The sequence below is a fragment of the Harmonia axyridis genome, chromosome 7 (assembly GCF_914767665.1).
Source record: "Harmonia axyridis chromosome 7, icHarAxyr1.1, whole genome shotgun sequence".
NCBI classification, from domain to species: Eukaryota; Metazoa; Arthropoda; class Insecta; order Coleoptera; family Coccinellidae; genus Harmonia; species Harmonia axyridis.
In genome coordinates this window covers 31,567,894-31,587,471 of record NC_059507.1, presented here as the reverse complement: position 1 = coordinate 31,587,471, position 19,578 = coordinate 31,567,894, and the positions used below count along the sequence as shown (strand labels likewise).

Sequence of the window (19,578 nt, the reverse complement as noted above, 5' to 3'; positions counted from 1 at the left end):
CTTTACTTTCATACCTATAGTTATTTTTTTCATTTTGAACTATGAGAACTATTATGGAAATTATATAACCATTAGCCACTAATGAACATTCTCTCTCTCTCTCTCTTCTCTCTCAATAAGGAGAAACGCCTTCCAACAGTATTCAATTGTGCAGTGTGCTCAACTCACTGAATTGGGAAGGGAATTCCCCATAGGAATACTCTTGGACCGGTTTTATCGATCCAGCATGGCGGTCACCTACAGCAGAGCCACCAATGGAATGGAGTTATGGTTAACATCGGAAATACATAAAAGAAGGGGAAAATGAGAAGGACGTCTATCCTCTTGTTTATTTTGAAGGGAAGATAACGAATTTCTCATTTTGATTATTTTTATTATCTACCTGAGTTGATTTGCAAAAACCTACAATTTTAGTAGCTTAAGTTATGAAATAGAATTAGGGAAAAAAATTACAACAGCTATGAAAACGCAAAAAAAATCGATGGATCGGTTTTCATACAATTTCTCGCAGAATTGACGTTTCACAATGGAAACAAATCAAAGAAATATAAAAAGGTATACCTATACCTAGTGTAAGCTTGGGCAAGTTGATAGGATTAATAAAAAAAAGTATGTGGTCTCCAAGGCTGCCTTTTAGGCATAATAACCTGCTAAGCCGATCTTGTGACATACTATTTCTAACGTATAATTTTATTAATTTTAGTATTTCCCAAAACTTATTGGGATTCAACGGATGAAATAAATTTTTCCTACAACTGCTATGAAAAGTAGCGAATTCTGCATAGCTAAGTCAATTGAAAAACTATGTATTGCTCATACTGTGGGAAATATTATTCCCCACGGCACTTTGCCCACACCTCACTTGGTAGACCAATGAAATTGGGCTTTTGGGTCGTTTCTATGGAAACGCAATAAATTAGCACATACTGTCAACGAAGGCCATTTTGATTTAAATCAAGTCCATTACTTGAATTATTGAAATTTGTGCAGTGGTAGGAAAAGTATAGTGTGCAACATGTGGAGAAAGTCCTTTTCTCGCTCGTGTGTTTGCGGCACTCGCCTTTCAGGCTCGTGCCACAAACTTCCACACTCGCGAGAAAAGTTGGACTTTCCCCACTTGTTGCACAATATACTATTTACTACATGTACTGAATATTACAAAATTCAATTAAAAGCTAGGCCAGCATTCATTTCATAATTTTTTTTGGTTTCACAGGAATACTCAAAAATTAGAAAAATATCATCCCAGCACATCTGTATTTCGATTTTTCTTATGAAAATATGTGTAAAAATTGTGCTGCACTTATGGGAAGTTGTGCCCCTGACATTTCCGTAAAAAAAAATTGAAGAAAGTTAGTCCTGCATTTTCGTTTTTCTTCGGCGAAAATTGCTTCAGATACTTTTGCTACATTTGTGCAGTTGTCTTGTTCTGGTCAGATTTTTATAAATAACTCTACTTTTTCTTCAAAGGATGGAAATCAGTTATGAGTAAATTGTTTGAAAATCTTACAGACATCAGTCAGCAGAAATATGTAGGTATATAGCCCAACTATACAGGGTGAGTCTTTGCTGGTACATATATTTGAACCGAAGTTTCCCGAGGTCGAAAGAAACACTTTTTTTCCTTACTATTTCTTCCGATTCGTTTTTTTTCTAACTAAGTATACCGGACTTTGATGGAATTTCATGTTCGGAAAAGATTCATCATGTCAGTAAAAACCATATTCATTTCCACCAATTCCATTCCATTTTCGAGATATAACTGAAAATAACAATTTTTTTATGGATTTTCAACAGCTCATATTTTTTCAACCGAGCCGATTCGGAAAAATGGTAAAGGAAAACAGTATTTCCTTTTGACGTCAGAAATTTTCGATTGAAATATGTGTACAAATCCAAGACATCAAAGTGTATAAAACAATTCTCGGTCAAAAAGACCAAAACTGGTTCAAATTCTTCTAATTTTTTTGTTTTTGATTAATTTCTTGTGGAAATTTCTACGGAATAGGTACCCACCTATGTTAAGGTGTAGCACAATTTTTTGATGTGAGTTTAGTTGACCCAGCACATTTGGATTTACGATTTTTTTTTTCGAAAATCACAAGGTGCTGGACCAACTTTCCACACAGTGTTGCTAGTGATTCTGATTTTTTTTATTTTCTGCATATGGGGGAGAAACTTCGATTCGTTTTTTTCTCACTTAGTACACCGGACTTTGAGGCGATAGTAGAGTGACTTCGGTCGATTAGTTAAAGAGTTATTGAACTGTGAAATTTCACTTATGAGATTAACTGATTAACATCACCCTGTATATAGCAAATGGCGCTTTTGAAATGAGTCCTCCATGATGACCTCCATTTATGTATCCATTTGTCGCATTCTTCGCGGGATACCCTGCATATAGCCTAACCAAAAAAATATTCTGAGACAAAAACTTTTGTGAAAATATTAACGGCAAGAGAAAACGAAAAAGCTAGATTCCTTGGATGAAAAAAGTCCTATGAAAATTCAGCCACAAACGTTTTGCGATTGATCAACATGTTTAAAATTCGGAATGAGATTTAATTCGGTCATAAACAACAGGCAGGAATACCGACAAAGTTAATTCCCATCAAAAAGGAGCCGCATCATAGTCATAAATATCTAGATTGACGCAGAAAGACATGTGCAGTCATCAGGGCTGGTCGGCATCCCTTTGTGCCAGTGTTGCCGAACGTCTGAACTCAATATCGGTATAAATGACTGCGCAAAATCGGTGTATTTGGGGTAGAAATCGGTATAAGGAAGATTTTTCCAAGAATATCAATTTTTTAAATAAAACATAAACAAAAGAACATTTAATTATCTAATAATATATTTTCTTCTAACCAAAAATAACATAAAGTAAAAAAATAAATAAAATTTCTTGACTAAAATCAAAATAGTTAGGTCCTGCTGTTCTTATCTTTTTTTTTTGAGTGCAATAAACCGGAAGTTGTTTCAGTTGAGAGTCTGCTGCACTAACTCGTTTTCATGTGATTAATGGCAGAAAAAATTCTTTCCACGTTTGCTGATGAATGAGGTAACGTAAAAATATCGAAAAATTTAGTCACAGTCGGAAAAGTGGGAGTGCTATCACCATTCTTAATCAGAGCTACTTCTTTCCAATACTACACAGTATCATCAGGAAAATCTTTAATTTTTTTTGTATTTCGCAAAGTTCTCCATTGTGTGTCACATTCTTGAAAATCTTGAAAATCACTTATCAAACGGGGAAACCGACATACTGGAATCATAGAGGCAGTTTTGCTATCCTTAACATTCGTGGCTTCAAAAATATTCAAGTCATTAATGATTTCATTTTTTAATGGGAATCTAGTAATTATTTGTTGACAGGCCTCTATATGAAAATCCAAGCACCTGACTTTGAAAATTTTTATTTGTTCTTCGTAAGATGTTCGTTGCCACTGAGAAGATAATTCGTAACAGCGGCACCATAATATTTTTTCATTCCTGACCCTTAAACAGCAAAAAGCTCGTATATATCGTCAATTTCTAAAAATTTTGAATTGAATTGAAATTACCTACCGGTACCATTGCGTTAATCCTATAGAGTAATAAACATACTCGTAAACATATATAAGCCAGAAATCCCAGAGTTACAAGTTTCTAGGAATTTCGAAAACTCCGTTGGTCTTTCCGGTAATAAAGGCTCACGACCCTTGTGAATCTTGAGCTTAATTCATCTGAATTGAGCAAGATATGTTCATCTTATCTCTTCTCTATGCATCTTATTATAAAAATTAATTAAATTTTCGGTAAAAGATTCAATTTCGGCATGATACCTATGAAATTTATCACCTTTCGGTATATCGGGAGAGTAGTTGTCAAAGCGGTATAAATACCGATAAATCGGTGTGTTCGGCAACACTGCTTTGTGCCGACGAAGAAACAACATAAATTCTGAAATGTTATATTTTGGAACTTTTGGGGGTAATTATCCCCAGTACCAGTCAGTGGCGTACCCAAGGGGGGGGATAAGGGGGATATATCCCCCTCAGAAGGAATATCCATTATATGTAACAACCTTATTATGAGTAAGCAAAATTCTTTGGAAAACTTCTTCAAAAGAAGGAAAAATTGAAAAAATTTCTCTTTATCCCCCCCAAGGATTATGTCTGGGTACGCCACTGGTACCAGTAATACCCTATTTCTATATAACATTCAGTTTTTTCATGAAGCGAGTTCAAAAATATTTTCTTCATTAAAATATTATTGATCAAGTAGAAAAACAACTTCAATGACTATCCGGTATGGTCTAGTGGCTAGGATACCTGGCTTTCACCCAGGAGGCTCGGGTTCGATTCCCGGTACCGGAATATTATTTTACATTTTACTCGCTCTTTACATGGGAGCAGATCATTAGCCTGATATGTAAAAGATTGGATTCGACTCACTGATGATTAAGCGATAATTTTGACTGATTTCGATGTATATAAAACTCTTGAATGCAATATGTCAAATTTTTTTAATGTTATGTGAATAAATTTAAACTATTTTTCCACTTTGGAGAGATTCATTAATGGTCTAGAATAATTTAGTGTTATATTTAAATGAGATTATTTCAACTAAAACTTATTAAAGACGCTTTTTCGAAGAAGGATTTCAACATTATAAGTAAAAATTGATGCAACATTCATAATGCAGTTGCATAATGTTGCATAATAATAATGCATAAATTCGATGGTGAGGAATATCAGTCACAAGGAACAGTTGTATACAATTTATTCAATGGCAACGTTTCTGAGCATTTAGCTCCTTCATCAGGCTAAAAAACAAAAACCAATTTATAAAAAACGGCATGGATCATACAATTGGTGTAGCAATAAAGATAAAAAATACATAAAATGATGTCGCTATACAATAATAAATATGAAATATAAACTAGATGACAAATAACAATGAATATAAATATAAAGCAAAACAACATGAAACAATTAACGCCAGGTCGGCCAAGGAAACAATAAGTTTACAATAAAAAGCGATCTCACCCTATGAATAACGGTTATAAATCATTCGAATACATCGAAATCATCAATAATGCATAAATTCCAAAGGAATTTCTGAAAACTTGGATAACCCCGGTATAATTGAAATATTCGTGCTTCCTCCAAGTGACTTTGGATATACTATACTAGAGTTGGACTTTGAATGCTCACGTTGCTCACAACTTTCAAATTGGAAAGGGGTGTGGGGTACATTTTACTTGGTGTCATAATTCTTACTAAATTAATAATAACTTGATCGATCACCCCATAGTTAAATTAATTTTGATCCATAGATTAGATTAATTAATTTTAAGGTGAAAACTTTTCGGCCAGCCCGCATTTTTCACATTTCGAAATTATCGTCGCATCCGAGAAAAGCGATCGCAGCGCCAAATTTTCAGTTCATTTTGTCCAACTTTTGCGGAAAAAGGCTGAACTAACGCAAGAATCACCTACTAAATTCAAACCTTGAAAATTTCATGGATCTAGACCTAGGAAATTTCTCGAATTTTTTTAAACTGGTTTTTTGTGGTGTATTTCGGTATTATTTAGGAATATGGGGACATGATGTTATTTTAATTGAATTGGATTATTTTCTTCAAAAATTGGAATATCTTAACTAGAGGGTTTCTCGAACAGACGAATCCTCCATTCCAATCCTATTATTAAAGTAGAAAAATTTATCCAAAAATTTGAAATTCTCTAGAATCAGACTCCAATTTTTGAGAGAGAACCATAATCACAATGAATGAAAATCATACTATTATTAATGGAATTCCATGAAATCGTTAAATATGTGTAAGGGAAATCCTATATAAACGAACTCCACCAGAAAAAAGCAGTTCAAAAAATTCAAGAAATTTCTGAGGTCTAGACCCATGAAATTTTCAAGGTTTGAATTTAGTAGGGGATTCTTGCGTTAGTTCAGCTTTTTTCCGCAAAAGTTGGAAAAAATGAACTGAAATTTTGGCGCTGCGATCGCTTGTTTTCGGATGCGACAAAAATTTCGAAATGTGAAAAATGTGGGATGGCCGAAAAGTTTTCATCTAAAAATAATATACGGGGGCCGACTAGTTATTTTTAATTTGGAAAGAATGATGATGAAGATGATGAGCATCCAAATATAATTTTTAATCCATATACAGGGACAGATCAAGTTATTTTTTATTTAGAAATGTGTATGACATATTAAAGGATGTTCCCCACTCCTATGAAAGTGGTGAATGAGCATCCAAAGATACTCACAAGTCCAGCGCAAGAGTCAAGAGAAATATTCCTTATCAGAAAGCGTGAAGTATATCGATAATTATCATCATTGCATTGCAGCGGAATTCACCTCTTCAAAGTTGGAAATTTTCGCTATTTGAAGCTAAAAGTTCTAATGTAATGAGTAATATCATTGTTTAAGGAGAAGATAGTTAGTTACTTCGGTTCAAATATCATTGGAGGATATTGGGCAATATCGTTAGAGGGCGCCACTCCGGAAGAGGCCCAACATGATGGGTTGCCTATGTGCAATGTTGAAAATTCAGACGAGTATTAATTTTTGGGTATGGTGAACAACAGATGTCTCTAGTGCGTTTCTTGTTCAATCTTTATTCATCTTTCTGTCGTTGAGCAGGCATCGGAAGAAATTCTCTTGGCCGCAATAAATTTTTATTACCCTTGCCGCATGCCGGCTAGCTGCATGAAAAAGGGTAGAGTAGAGCTATTGTTCGAATCGTATTTTTGGTCATAATATTGTTTTAAAAACTTCGTCGTCCTACCTTCAAACAGAAATAAAAAAAAAATTTGGCACGGGAAAAAAATTAGACATTCTATCTCTGTTGACAGGTAACAATAGTTATTTATTATACAAGGGAAAAAAGTATTAGATTTTAGCTCGAGGTTTTGTTGTCTCCCGACGCGAAGCGAAGGAAGACAAAAAACCGAGAGCTAAAATCTAATATTTTTCCCGTGTATAATACACTATTTTTTCTGTGACAGGAAAAACGACAATTTAATAGTGAAAGAACATATTATTACAATATATTAAAGTCAGAATGTTATCGATATGAAATTTGAATTTTTAAACTAGTAAGCTGCAATTAGACCTGCATTGCTAAGGGAAACTTCAAAGTAATCAAATATCTGTCAATTTAATTTTGTGATTTGTTTCAAAAATTGCGAACTCAGTAATAATTGTTTAGTAGTTATTTTGTTGAATAATATAAAGTTAAAAAATGTCTGATTCCGAGTTTTCTCTGACTCCACTGGAGTTGATAGAAGCAGTGCAAGTAGCGTCACGAAAATTATTGCCAGCTAAATCGCGGAAAATTACGAAACCGCGTATTCAAGATTTATGAAATGGAAAATGAAAAAGACATGCAGTTCTTTCTCGGAGACAGTGTTATTGGCTTATTTTTCGGAATTGGCACAACAACAAAAGCCATCAATAGTGTGGTCGAATTATTATTATTCCTTTATCTATATGTAGATAAATATATATCCGGGAAAAAAGTACTCACTTTTTTCCCGGGGAAAAAAGTAATTTCGTGAAAAGTCATATTTTGTTACCTGTCAACAGAGATAAAATGTCAAATTTTTTTCCCGTCACAGAAAAAAATATAACTTTCTCGAAATTACTTTTTTTCCCGGGAAAAAAGTGAGTGTAAAGATTATACAGGGTGGCCACTTTTTCAATGGGATTGTATTGGTAACTTTTAAACCATAATAGTTAGAAGGTCGGTCAAATGGAGAAAAAGTTGCATGCATAGAAGCATTATCAAGCAGTTCAAACAAATCGAGATTATCAGGGCCGGTTTTCGAGATATCATAAGAAAAGTAAATTATGTCATTTTGATTTTTCTTTTTTTCCCACTTCATTTCGAATATCATCAAAAAATGTTATAGGAGTTTTTTATTCGACAGTAAATTATCCTCAATTTGACGTAATCAGATTTCGTATCCAACGTTTCGTACTCTCTGGGCCACCCTCAACCTCATTTTTTTCAATACGGACCTGCATATTTTATGACATTTTTCGAAATAACTTTTAACGCTGAATTCAACGATATATCATACAATGTCATTCAAAGTAGATTTTCAGGTGATTTTGACCCTTTTCCAATTTTCTTTGGGTCGGATCTGTATTACCTTCATTTAGTTTAATTAACAACATGCAATATGCAATAAATTTCGATAAGAAAATCAACTTACCCATCTTGAACTAAATGGAACATATTAGAATCAAAGTAAGAAACCAGTATACTGGTTTCTTGGTTCTACTTTTATAATAATCATTTAAATATTTCAATTCATAATAATTAAACGAAAGAATCATTTAATGAAAGAAAAATCAAATGATTATTCGAAAGTAAATGAAAATTAATGAAGTAATTGTTCGAAATGTCCACCATTTTGTAAATTGCACTTTACGGTTCTGGAACCCATACTTCTTATACATTTGCTTGTTTGGTCTACTTGAATACCTTCGAAAACATTCTCCATTTTCTCGCGAGGTATCACTATTGTTGTATTTGTCATTTGAATGGTTGAAACAAATTACAGAATCGAACTTTATTTTGAGATCATTACGATATAATTTTTGCAAGGCTTGGTATTCAAATTTAAAATCATTGTATTCGTGTCTATTGACTATTTTGTTTACAGCAGTTTCTGAAAAATTCCATTCACTGGCCACAGTTCTCGATTTTTTTTCTGGGTTCGATTGAATTTGGGTAAGAACATTGATATCGTTAATAGACTTGTTTTTTCTTACATACACACCATTAAATTTGGATGAGGGTCAAAATCACCTAAAATCAACTTTGAATGACATTGTATGATATATCGTTGAATTCAGCGTTAAAAGTTATTTCGAAAAATGTCATAAAATATGCAGGTCCGTATTGAAAAAAATGAGGTTGAGGGTGGCCCAGAGAGTACGAAACGTTGGATACGAAATCTGATTACGTCAAATTGAGGATAATTTACTGTCGAATAAAAAATTCCTGTAACATTTTTTGATAATATTTGAAATAAAGTGGGAAAAAAAGAAAAATCAAAATGACATAATTTACTTTTCTTATGATATCTCGAAAACCGGTCCTGATAATCTTGATTTGTTCGAACTGCTTGATAATGCTTCTATGCATGCTACTTTTTCTCCATTTGACCGACCTTCTAACTCTTATGGTTTAAAAGTTACCAATACAATCCCATTGAAAAAGTGGCCACCCTGTATATCCGGGAAAAAAGTAGTTACTTTTTTGCCGGATAAATTTCGTGAAAAGTTATATTTCTTTCACTATAAAATCGTCGTTTTTCCTGTCACAGAAAAAAATTGTGTGTTATACAAGGGAAAAAGTATTAGATTTTAGCATGAAGTTATGTTGTCTCCCGACGCGGAGCGGAGGGTGCCAACAAACCGAGAGTTATTTTTTGTATAACTATATATGAATCATTGATATATCTATATTCACTGATAACAATTTTACATAATCAATTAATTAAATTTAAAATTCTCTTTTCGAAAAACTAAAAAATAATCTTATATGTACTTATTTTTCTCCAATCACAGTATTTCTTTTCAAACGCAAATCAGATCATACATTCCCTTCACGATTTTCATTTCAGATAATCCGGTCCAGAGATATCGTGATCACCGCAAAATTGTTTTTTTTTTTGCGGAGCTCTAGGAGATCGGCGATAGCAACATTCTCGAAGATTATTGTGACAAATAAAAAATATGTTAATATAAGGTTATTATAATATGTACACCAATTTTCAAATTAATAAATTGAATAGTCTGCGCGAAAAAAATTCTTGAAAATCCGTCTTTTTGAAGCCTTCTAACTGTATGTAAGCCCTCAATAGAATGAGCGAAATCCGATAACATAAACAAACCCCGTTACGACCAAAGCAATAAAATTCCAAGCTCGAAACCTGGGTCATAAACTCAGTACTCAGTCTATTCAACATCGAAGTGTTTCTACTTTACTTGGCTCCGATTATTTACTCTTCACGTCAAGTTTTGTACCCAATGTAGAAACCTCTTTACCGACAAATGATTATAGAAATAGCCGCCTAGAGGGCGCATTAGGATGGACCCAAAAATTCTGAGTTTGCCACATACGCACATCCAATGCCCTTTGCAGGGCGAGTAACCAACTATCTTCTCCTTAAACAATGCCCTCATTGATTTGTTAGCCTTCAATTCTTTTATATAATTGAATGATTGAATATCTTCATAAATTATTGAAAAATATTACGTTGTTTAAAATATTAATTAGCAATTCAATGATTCATTGTTTCCTCTAGTATTGTATTGTATTGCATAGTAATAAAAAGAAGAAGAAAATGTTTAGTACTTTATGTTCCTAACCTTAATTTATGAAGGGACCCACTGAATTGAATAACCTTATCATCACCCATTCAGTTACTGATAACAGAGTTGATAGTAGCATTCAAATTGCCCGCTCGTCAATAGTTTCACGTGATATCCGCTTTCATTCCGATCAAGTCCGAAATTAACTTCGTTTGCAGATATTTTTATCTGTCAGTTGTGAAAAAAAAGAAAGGTCACATTTTTTTAAAAGGTATGTACTGACAATATTTCATATATATTTTTATCTGAATATCGAAAAAAATATTGATGTTTGCTCTTAAGATTTTATTTGGTTGTCATTCGTGTGCAACACAATCTTTTACTGAAACTAAATTTGAAAAATTTTCAAGATGCCTCTCAATTATTATTTGTAGGTTCTATAACATATTATTAACGATGTTGATAGGAATATTATGGAATTTTTAAAATATTCATTAGATTTTTAGCATTGTTGGAAAATAAAGTTGAATAATTTTCTAACCTCAAAATGATAATTTTTAATTCTTTTTCAGTGCTGATAATTTCTTCAAGAAGATGACAGATTTAGATTCACCCAGAAGAAATAACGATTGTTATTTTTATTACTATTCCACTTGTACCAAAGTAAGTACATAAATACATTCTATCAGCCATATGTTTCATTATTATCATATCTAGGCCCTTATTGGAATGAAATTGCTAATTATACATTATTTTAGGGCGACAGCTGTACCTTCAGACATGAACCTTCGGCTTTAGGATGTGAAACAATGTGTTCATTTTGGAAAGAAGGAAAGTGCTTAAACGTACATTGCAACTATCGTCATATGGAATTGAGGAAAAACAGAAAGGCAATTCAGTGTTATTGGGAAACACAGCCTGGTGGATGTTTGAAGCCTCACTGCCCATTTTTACACCAAAATGCTAGACAATCAATGACCAATTCACACAACAATAGCGAAGTTACCGCTAGTAGTTCAAATAGTACACAAAATATCGAGGGTAAGTACATTTTCAAGTTAAAATGATGCAAATCACTAATTTGATCATCAAATTTCAATTGTTCAAGAATATAAATCAAAGGCTTATTCTCTATGTTGAAGTCTAGTTTATTTATGACTAATTTCATGTCAAACATTAGTTCCTCACGGTTTGCTATTCTAGTGGATTTGTTGGTACAGTAAAAGGAGAGTTAGGCATTTCAACATGATGTCACAGTGCAATTTGTCAAAATTCATTAGAAGCACGTGTTCAATTATTTAATAGATAAACCATCTTATATAGTAATAAAAGAATTCTCTTCTTCTTCTTCTTCATTCTTCTTTTTTAGGCGATTCGCCTGTTTCTTTCCGTCGAATCTCTGCCTACACCGACAAATTGTCGCTCCATCGCTTTCGAGGGCGTCCTGAACTTCTGCGACCTAGTGGTGATTTATCGCGTGCAATTCTGACCATCCTTTCCTCGTCCATTCTAATTATGTTGTCGTTCCATTCTCTCTTTCGACCCAATTCCATTCTCTTCTTATTTAAAACAAAATCAAGCACCTGAATTCTGCTAGGAACAAATACTTACACAGTACTGTGTTCTGAGTATCCTGATTGAAAGAATGTGTGCCCCTCAGGAAAATTAAGGTGAAATTTTTAGTCCAAAGAAATTAGTACATTGGGTTAATACAACCATAATTAAAAAGAAATGATTTGCAGTATGAAAATTTAGTTCCATACCATGAACATCTTTTGCAAATGAACATTTCAAATTCAGTTGTTGCAATGTTGCAAACGAATATTATGTTAGCTGTCTTGTATTTGTTAATGATTAATTGAGACTTTTTATGGGCCAAGATCAACATATTATGAGATAATAAGATTCAAATACATCAAGATTCATTTCATTGAACTATTTGATATTCGATAAATGCCACAAATTAAAGTTATTGTTTCCAAATTTTATATATATATTCTAGGAAAAACTTCATTCATTTCATATTCAATGCACTATACTTTGGATAGCATAAAACCCCGCTGTGAACCAAAATATCAGTTGGGCTCAGCAGTGCTATGCAGCAGTGTTATGCTATGTAGCCATAATCAAGTAATATAAGACTTTAATTCATTCGGTAACAGTGGAGTGGAATGATTTCTGGGGTCACGGAGTTTAGGATTAACCTATATCATCTCGCGGAGACAAACACATTTAATAACAACAATCTTCAACTTTTATGACGATTTGCAATGTTGAATACTACTAAATATCCCTAACTACAATAATATTTTCAACAGTTATATAAAATTTTGAACTCCAAAATGGGACGATAGGAAATGTAGTTGTCTCGCCGTACAACCATTTTGGAAATGTAGGAAAACCTTGCACACTTAAATTTCTCTTCTTGGTTTCAGAGGTTACACAGAGTCCCACACAAAATGACATTGGCAGTCAATCATCTGAGAGAAATTTCAGAAATCAAGTTGATTCTCTTGTTGTGACTTTTGAAGAAGGTATGCAGCTTGTTAATTAATCTCTGATTGAATGGAAATATTTGCTATAAGCATATTGTTATATTACTGTTGTGTTTATGCATTAACGTTGTTTTCCTAACATTAATTTTATCATGACTGTGAAACTGAGTTATTTTATAAAATTTAAAATAAGCAATTGATAATCCATTGATATGTATTGTGTGGTTGAATTTTTGAGAGGGATATTTATAGTTATAGATTTTAAATAGGGGTTTTGCCATACAGGTATTTTTCATTTGGAAACGTTTTAATTTTTTTTTCAATATTTGAAAGTCTACTAAATCAGATTAGATGAAATTTAATTTACTTCTGATAGTATTATATTTGTATAAAAGTATTTTTTCTATGAAGAATGTATGAAATAGTTTTCTGCATTTTGTTGGGGACTAAAAAGTGAATATTTTTTTTAAAAAATTTTAGTCCGTAGAATTGATTCCATCAATAAAATTTACTTGAAGATCTGTTATAATTTTTTTTATTTTGTTCGTCTAGGTTTAGGAAATTCCAATAATTCAAATGTTCCGGAAGCAATTCTTGTCCAATTATTTTAAATTAAGGGACTTATTTCATCTGAAGATGATATTAAGGAAATATTTGGACTTTATTAGGCCATGCAGAGCTAAAGCAAGATATAATTAAACCAGGAAACCCCAAAGACACAGATCCTACCTCATTAACTATCATCCATTGAAATGAGACAAAATCAAGAAACTTGTGGAAGAACAGGCAATCATTTAAGTGTCTCGGGGTTTCCAATAAGTCCTTATGTTTTCTTTTCAACTTGTGATGAAATGTGTATAAAATTCATTGAATAAATTAAATGGAATCTCATTGCAATATTTGAAATCATTATATGTGTTGAGTCAGTTTACACTGAAGTGAGCTTTTTGTGGTAAAAGTAATTATTCTGGAGCAATTGGTCAGATTTTGTGAATCTGGACATGTTTCCAAAATCAGCCAAAACTTGGTTCATGTTTACACAGAGTTCATCCATCAAAATGATCAGTTTTCTTATACTTTTAGTGAACTATTCCAAGTCTCATTGTTGTTTAACTCATCTAGTCTTCGATTTGAAAGTATTTTTATGTCCTGGAGAGTTGTGCCAAAAGTTGATGGTGAATAATGTTCAATCGCAATCATGATACAATTTATCATTTGAATAAAAATTTTTTATGTAACTCGCTACTAACGGTGAAGTTTGTCCAAAGTTTGGATACTAATTGAAAATGAGATATTTCTTATTTCAATTGTTTCTTCTCAATAAACTCATTCAGGTATCTGTTGTGATCATATGTTTTTCCAATATTAATACTTTTGAATTTTGTTTACTGGCAATGATATTGCTGTGTTTTGCTCAACTTATATTTTATTCTTGTTGTATCATGTGTTTCAATTATATTCTATTATTTATTATTATTGTTTGTTTCTTTATCAGATTTCTTCTATTGAGGTGTGTTTTGAATTTTGGGTAGGGTTGAGGAAAAGAACAGTTTTGAGTTACCTGTCATTTAACTCAGAAAGTAAAAAAGATTTACTTGTTTTTTGTGTGCATTCTTGTAGGTAATATTTCTGATTGCAGTAAAAATACATCCATATATATATATTGAAAGTTTATATAATAGTTAATAACCATCTAAGGCCTTAATTGGGTGGTAATTTATTGAAATAAGTGAATACATAGGTATATCGGTAAATGAATTTTGTAAACATCTGTCCATATCAGTTATTGATTATCTGATCAACTCTAATGAAATAGAATTTCGCTCTCACCTTAGAACATAAGAGTGATAAATTTCTAATGGAATCAGTTAAAATTGAAATAATATTTTCAGTTGTACAGAAAAATTTAATCGTTATAGATTGTACTTAATTTTTTCTTTGGTCTTGATTTCTTATTCTCCAAATATCAACTGGTTTCTACTTATTTTTGAATTATGTGTATTCTTAAGTAGTAGTTGAGTGCATCAAATCAAATTTCTAATCTAAATTTGAATCAATATAATCTATATACATTTTATATAAAGAATATTTAAGTTAGAATTAATGAAGTTAGTACCTTGGCTCTTTAAAAATTCATATTTATGTATTTATAAGAGATATTTACTTTGGTTACATTTTTCTGTATTCACATAATTATATCTTCTATAATTAAAATTTTTACTGTTGGATTATTTTGTTGTTATTTGAAACTGCAAGAATGCACCTGAATGTTTGAAAATTTTGTTATTACATATTTCTTCTTGATATCATTACTAAAATGAAGGTGTATTCTTGCAGAGTCTGATACCGAATCGATTCCATCCAGATCACCTAGAAAACTCCCCCAAAAGAAAGTGAGGGTGAAAACTTTAGAGGAAATTCGACTAGAACGTATTCAAGAAGAATCGGCCGCTTATTTTGCCTATAGTGAGTATATTTATTTATATTTTTATACCAAAAAGTTGAGAACAATCATGTTTTCAATTCATATTGATCTCTCCCCAAAACATCTATGGATAATAATTTAAATCACTAATAACTGAGTTACTTGCAAAAAAATACAACAAATTTTTTTTTTAGGTCTAGATTGCCCAGAAAATGATACAGTTGAAGATCTTCGAAGGAATCTAATAAGAAAGAGGAAGAAAGATAATGAAGAATATCCCTTGAACCTAGCAAAAAAGCTGAGATTGGATAACTGTTCTGATAACAACACTGAAATATATCTGGATTCAAAAATGTGCAATGTTTTTTCTAAAATTAACAATAATGAACAGGAAGAAATGACCCAGGAACAAAAAAAAAGTGTGTATGCGAATAAAGGAACTCTAAGGGATCGCAAAATAAAGAATAATGACTTATGTAGTATACAAAGTAGAGGAATTAAGAGAAATACAAGAGGAGCAAAGAGAAAAATGGAGTCTATAAAAATCAAAACTCTTGAAGAAATCAGAGCGGAAAAAATGAAAAAGAAGGAAAGTGAATCAACAGAACTAGTAGAAGAGATAAGCAGTACAACAAAAGATGTGGTAGAAGAAAAGACGACAGAAACTATTTCTGTTCAACCATCACCACAGAAGAAAAAGCTGAAGTTAGTTCGTTTGTCTTCTACAGACCTGAAAGAATTGGTGAAAAATGAAAATGGGTCGACTAAAGATAAAGAAATAGAACAAGTATTGCAAAATGATCACACTATTAATGAAAGTCTCCCTTCACTTAACAGTAAAATGAAAGAAGATCACGAAAGTTGTGTACCAGAATCTAACTCAATAGATGATCGAAGTTGTAGAACAAAAAATGAAGGAGAAAAAATTATTGGTAATGAATATGAAGAGGAAATGTTGCTAATGGAGGATGACTTAGATTATGAGGATGATGGATTAATGAATGAAATAGATTCTATTTTGTCAAAATAAAATTTTGTAACAAAGTGGTATTCAAAAAACTTCAAGACAGTCAAAAGAACAAGTATAAATATAAACCTTGTTTTACTATTGATGGATCAGTGTGAAGTATCATTTTTTTATGAATAGTCAAGGTGTCAATCTTATGATTGAAATAGCCAAAATATTGTTTTTCTGAAACAATGTATCTTGTTTTCAAGATCACTAGATTTTTATCAAATGTTGATATGAGTTGATGTTTTATATATCTATTATGTAATTATTGTTGATTTTGTAAATATGGCTATGGAATATCTGCGAATACCTTTTATTCAAATATTATTTATAGTAATTGTAAATAGGAATTTTGTACATAAACATAGATTTGAATAAAATTCATAAACTAATGTAAAAGCATTTTACACTTAAAATTATGTTAGGCTTCACATTATTGAAATTGATGATACACAAGTATATATAATGAAAAAAAATCAACAAACATGTGCATTAATAATAAATTATAAGTATTTTAGTAAAAAATCTTGATATTTTTTTTGATATTCCTACAAAAATTAGATCAAACTTTCTTCCTGTCCCTGAAAAAAAGCTATATTGTACTTATATTCTTAATGCCGACTCTTGTTCTAATAGTTCTTGGGTTTTGAAATTCAAGAATAATTCTAAGGTTTAAATTGATTTTGGAAGATCTCTTATTGGTAATTATCATTTTTGGGATAAGAGAATAGTTGCGAAAAAATTTAGAGAATGATTCCTTGTAAAAAAAGGGTGGATCTTTCATACAAACTTTTTTTCTGGACCCCATCTTAGTTATAGTCCTATAGAATTGAACTATGGTAAGCGGATGGCATCTTGTTATGACAACTGACTAATTTTGATTGATGATAATATTCAATATTCATGGAACTTGGGACTCCTAGTCAGATTTTGCTCATGAATGAATTTAACATTCGAGATCTGAAACTGCCATAAAAGTTTCAAGGTATTTTCATTCAAGAGTTATCGTGTAAACGAATTCATCATCAGAGGGTCGAACTACATTTTTTTAGATCATTTTCGGCTTGAAATTCGAATATCACAGATATCCTGACGAAATAGATGAATCAATCTGTTTAAAGGAAGCATCCCCCGATCATTTTTTCGATATTTTCAGTAGAATGGTTCAAATTTCTTTAAAATAAGTAGTGTTCTCAGTAAATATTTGAATTTGTCTCAAACGTGAAACACTACAATCCTATATTACCTTCTTAGTATATTACCATAGTATAAGGAAAGGATAGTAAGCCAACCGCCGTTTGACGGTAAGGAAATAGTCACCAAGGGTCATTACTGTAGTTGGATTTGGAAAAGTAACTCGATAATAGATAGCGCTGAATCATGAGCTATAGATGGCGCAGAAATAATACGATAATTCATTCAGTGGCGTGGTTGAAAAGGGGTCGCATGACATTGCCAACAATTTTTATGTTATTATTAAGTTATCACAAATACACGCCACTGGCGTAAATGCTTATTACAGAGCAGAAAAAATATCAAAATATAGAAATCTTCTGACCACTCTATTTCAAATATTTTGGTTCTTCAAAATAACACCGATTTTTTCAGAGGGCTCCACTTTACGGACTAATTTTTGACAGTAAAATTCGAGTAAAACGTGAGTACAACTAGATGGCGCTCAACATCAATTAAATCGAAAAAAGCACTACACTGGCTTACTATCCTTTCCTTATACTATGATATTACATAACAATAGTTGTAAGAAGCATATTACGCACATGACTAGAAAAAGTTACACGTAATTCTAGAAGTGCCTAATTGTCGTACAACTCGAGTTGTGTACAATACTTTTTCTACGACCGCATTCATTTTCATCCGTTTTCCACGAAAACGTAGGCAATTTTTCATTTGGATTTCATAAAAATTAATAGATAAGTCAACGGATCAACTTCAATCTCTAAAATTTAAATGCGCCACTGACTTATTCGACCAATATATATTAATAGGAAAAAATCATAAAAATCAAATTATTTGAAATAACTGGATTTTATCAGTCAATATAATTTTATTTACATACAATGAAAATAATTTTCAAAGAAATTATAATAATTTACTAAAATTAATCATATACACATGAAAATATTTATATAAAACACATGCATTTCTTTTCCGAAAAACGAGTCATTTTTACAATATGAGATATGTAGATAAATCTATCTAGAATATTCGACAATATATCGTTACAGTTATTTGCAAATACAAAATTGATCACATATACTTATTAATAATTCAACATTAATTCTTTGGATAAGAAAACTGGGATTATTCCCCAAATCAGACACAGCAATCAAATAATACTTAACAATGAACAATTGGAATGTAGAAAAGGTTTGGCACGTTTAGCAATTGAATGGTTTTATCTACTTTTCTAATTCATCAAAAGGATACATATGTTTTAAGAGTTCAAATTATATCTTTTGCAATGTTTGTTATGAGTCAAACTAATCTGATTCCTCAGAAATTATATCATGTTATGAGTAGAATTATTTCATTCTTGGAGTATATTCTCTGAGAGTTTTAATTCGATTAACAATAACACCATAACAAAAAAATCACATGAAGATCTAATGGAGAAAATTTGATATAAATTTTTGAAAAAAAACCAATTGAGGGTCCTGATGTGGATTTCTGAATAAATAAATCTATATTTTTGCTGTAATACATGTAGAAATTGAAAACCCCACTTTAGCAAAGAAATACTAAAATTTCTTTTATGATGAACACTTTACTGTCGGTGAGCTACAGAACTAGGTCTGAGATCTCATATTTCACTAGTAATATTTCACTGATAAGAAATAACGTACATTCTTCAGTGACTAATTTAATAATTTAGAAATATTGAAAATTCCATTTACATAAATACAAAACTTGTACATTTTTTTTTTGGTTTTTGCGCATTACGACCACCAAGGTCACTGTATACGTGGCCAATATTGAGAAGCCATATCCGTTTGTCCTGGTACTGCAATTGGGACTGAGACTCCTGGTGAAATCAAACCTGAAGCAATAAATACCATTATTGATTTTTATTTTCAATTGCAAAAAATTGTTTTATATTGTGTTTGACTACCATTTACTATTGTCAGCCTTGGTAGTTCTTTCATGCTTGAGTAACGAACAAAAATTATTATTTGCTAATACGACACACAATTGATCATCAAAGAATAGCTTCATGATGCTAGCCGTTGATTAAATAGAAAAAGGCAGAAAGAAAGAGAAGGAGCCAAAACGTTTTTTCCTTTATATAAGCA

At 31.7% G+C, this 19,578-nt stretch overlaps 2 protein-coding genes and 1 non-coding gene across 6 annotated transcripts in view; 2 read left to right on the top strand and 1 right to left on the bottom strand.

Annotated features, from left to right (window-relative positions):
* Positions 1 to 4,286: 4,286 nt before the first annotated feature.
* On the top strand, positions 4,287 to 4,358 carry Trnae-uuc. The gene has a single exon. It is a non-coding gene; the product is annotated as a tRNA-Glu (tRNA).
* A 6,089-nt stretch (positions 4,359 to 10,447) lies between these two features.
* LOC123684233 (zinc finger CCCH domain-containing protein 11A-like) lies at positions 10,448 to 16,792 on the top strand. 2 transcript variants are annotated; one of them, XM_045623410.1, is made up of 6 exons: positions 10,448 to 10,606; positions 10,908 to 10,998; positions 11,094 to 11,376; positions 12,771 to 12,869; positions 15,168 to 15,296; positions 15,450 to 16,792. In XM_045623410.1, exons 2-6 carry the CDS (start codon positions 10,930 to 10,932, stop codon positions 16,283 to 16,285), a joined length of 1,416 nt encoding a protein of 471 aa, XP_045479366.1. In that variant the 5' UTR covers positions 10,448 to 10,606; positions 10,908 to 10,929; the 3' UTR covers positions 16,286 to 16,792. The 2 variants fall into 2 exon arrangements, with proteins under 2 accessions (XP_045479366.1, XP_045479365.1); XM_045623409.1 differs by lacking the exon at positions 10,448 to 10,606 and adding an exon at positions 10,624 to 10,765.
* A 2,431-nt stretch (positions 16,793 to 19,223) lies between these two features.
* Positions 19,224 to 19,578, bottom strand: part of LOC123684586 (paired box protein Pax-6-like) — an 89,554-nt gene continuing 89,199 nt past the window's right edge. For all 3 annotated transcript variants that reach the window (XM_045623898.1, XM_045623899.1, XM_045623900.1), the window contains one exon: positions 19,224 to 19,325. In XM_045623898.1, coding sequence (XP_045479854.1) covers positions 19,240 to 19,325 — 86 coding nt within the window. In that variant the 3' untranslated portion in view covers positions 19,224 to 19,239. The remainder of the gene's footprint in view (positions 19,326 to 19,578) is intronic.

Bases quoted from the DNA above. Each gene is read 5' to 3' on its own strand.
- LOC123684233 (XM_045623409.1), top strand. From the start codon at position 10,746: ATGCCTCTCAATTATTATTT. The intron at 11,377-12,770 runs GTAAGTACATTT...TCTTGGTTTCAG, and splicing joins TAGTACACAAAATATCGAGG to AGGTTACACAGAGTCCCACA. The intron at 15,297-15,449 runs GTGAGTATATTT...TTTTTTTTTTAG, and splicing joins GGCCGCTTATTTTGCCTATA to GTCTAGATTGCCCAGAAAAT.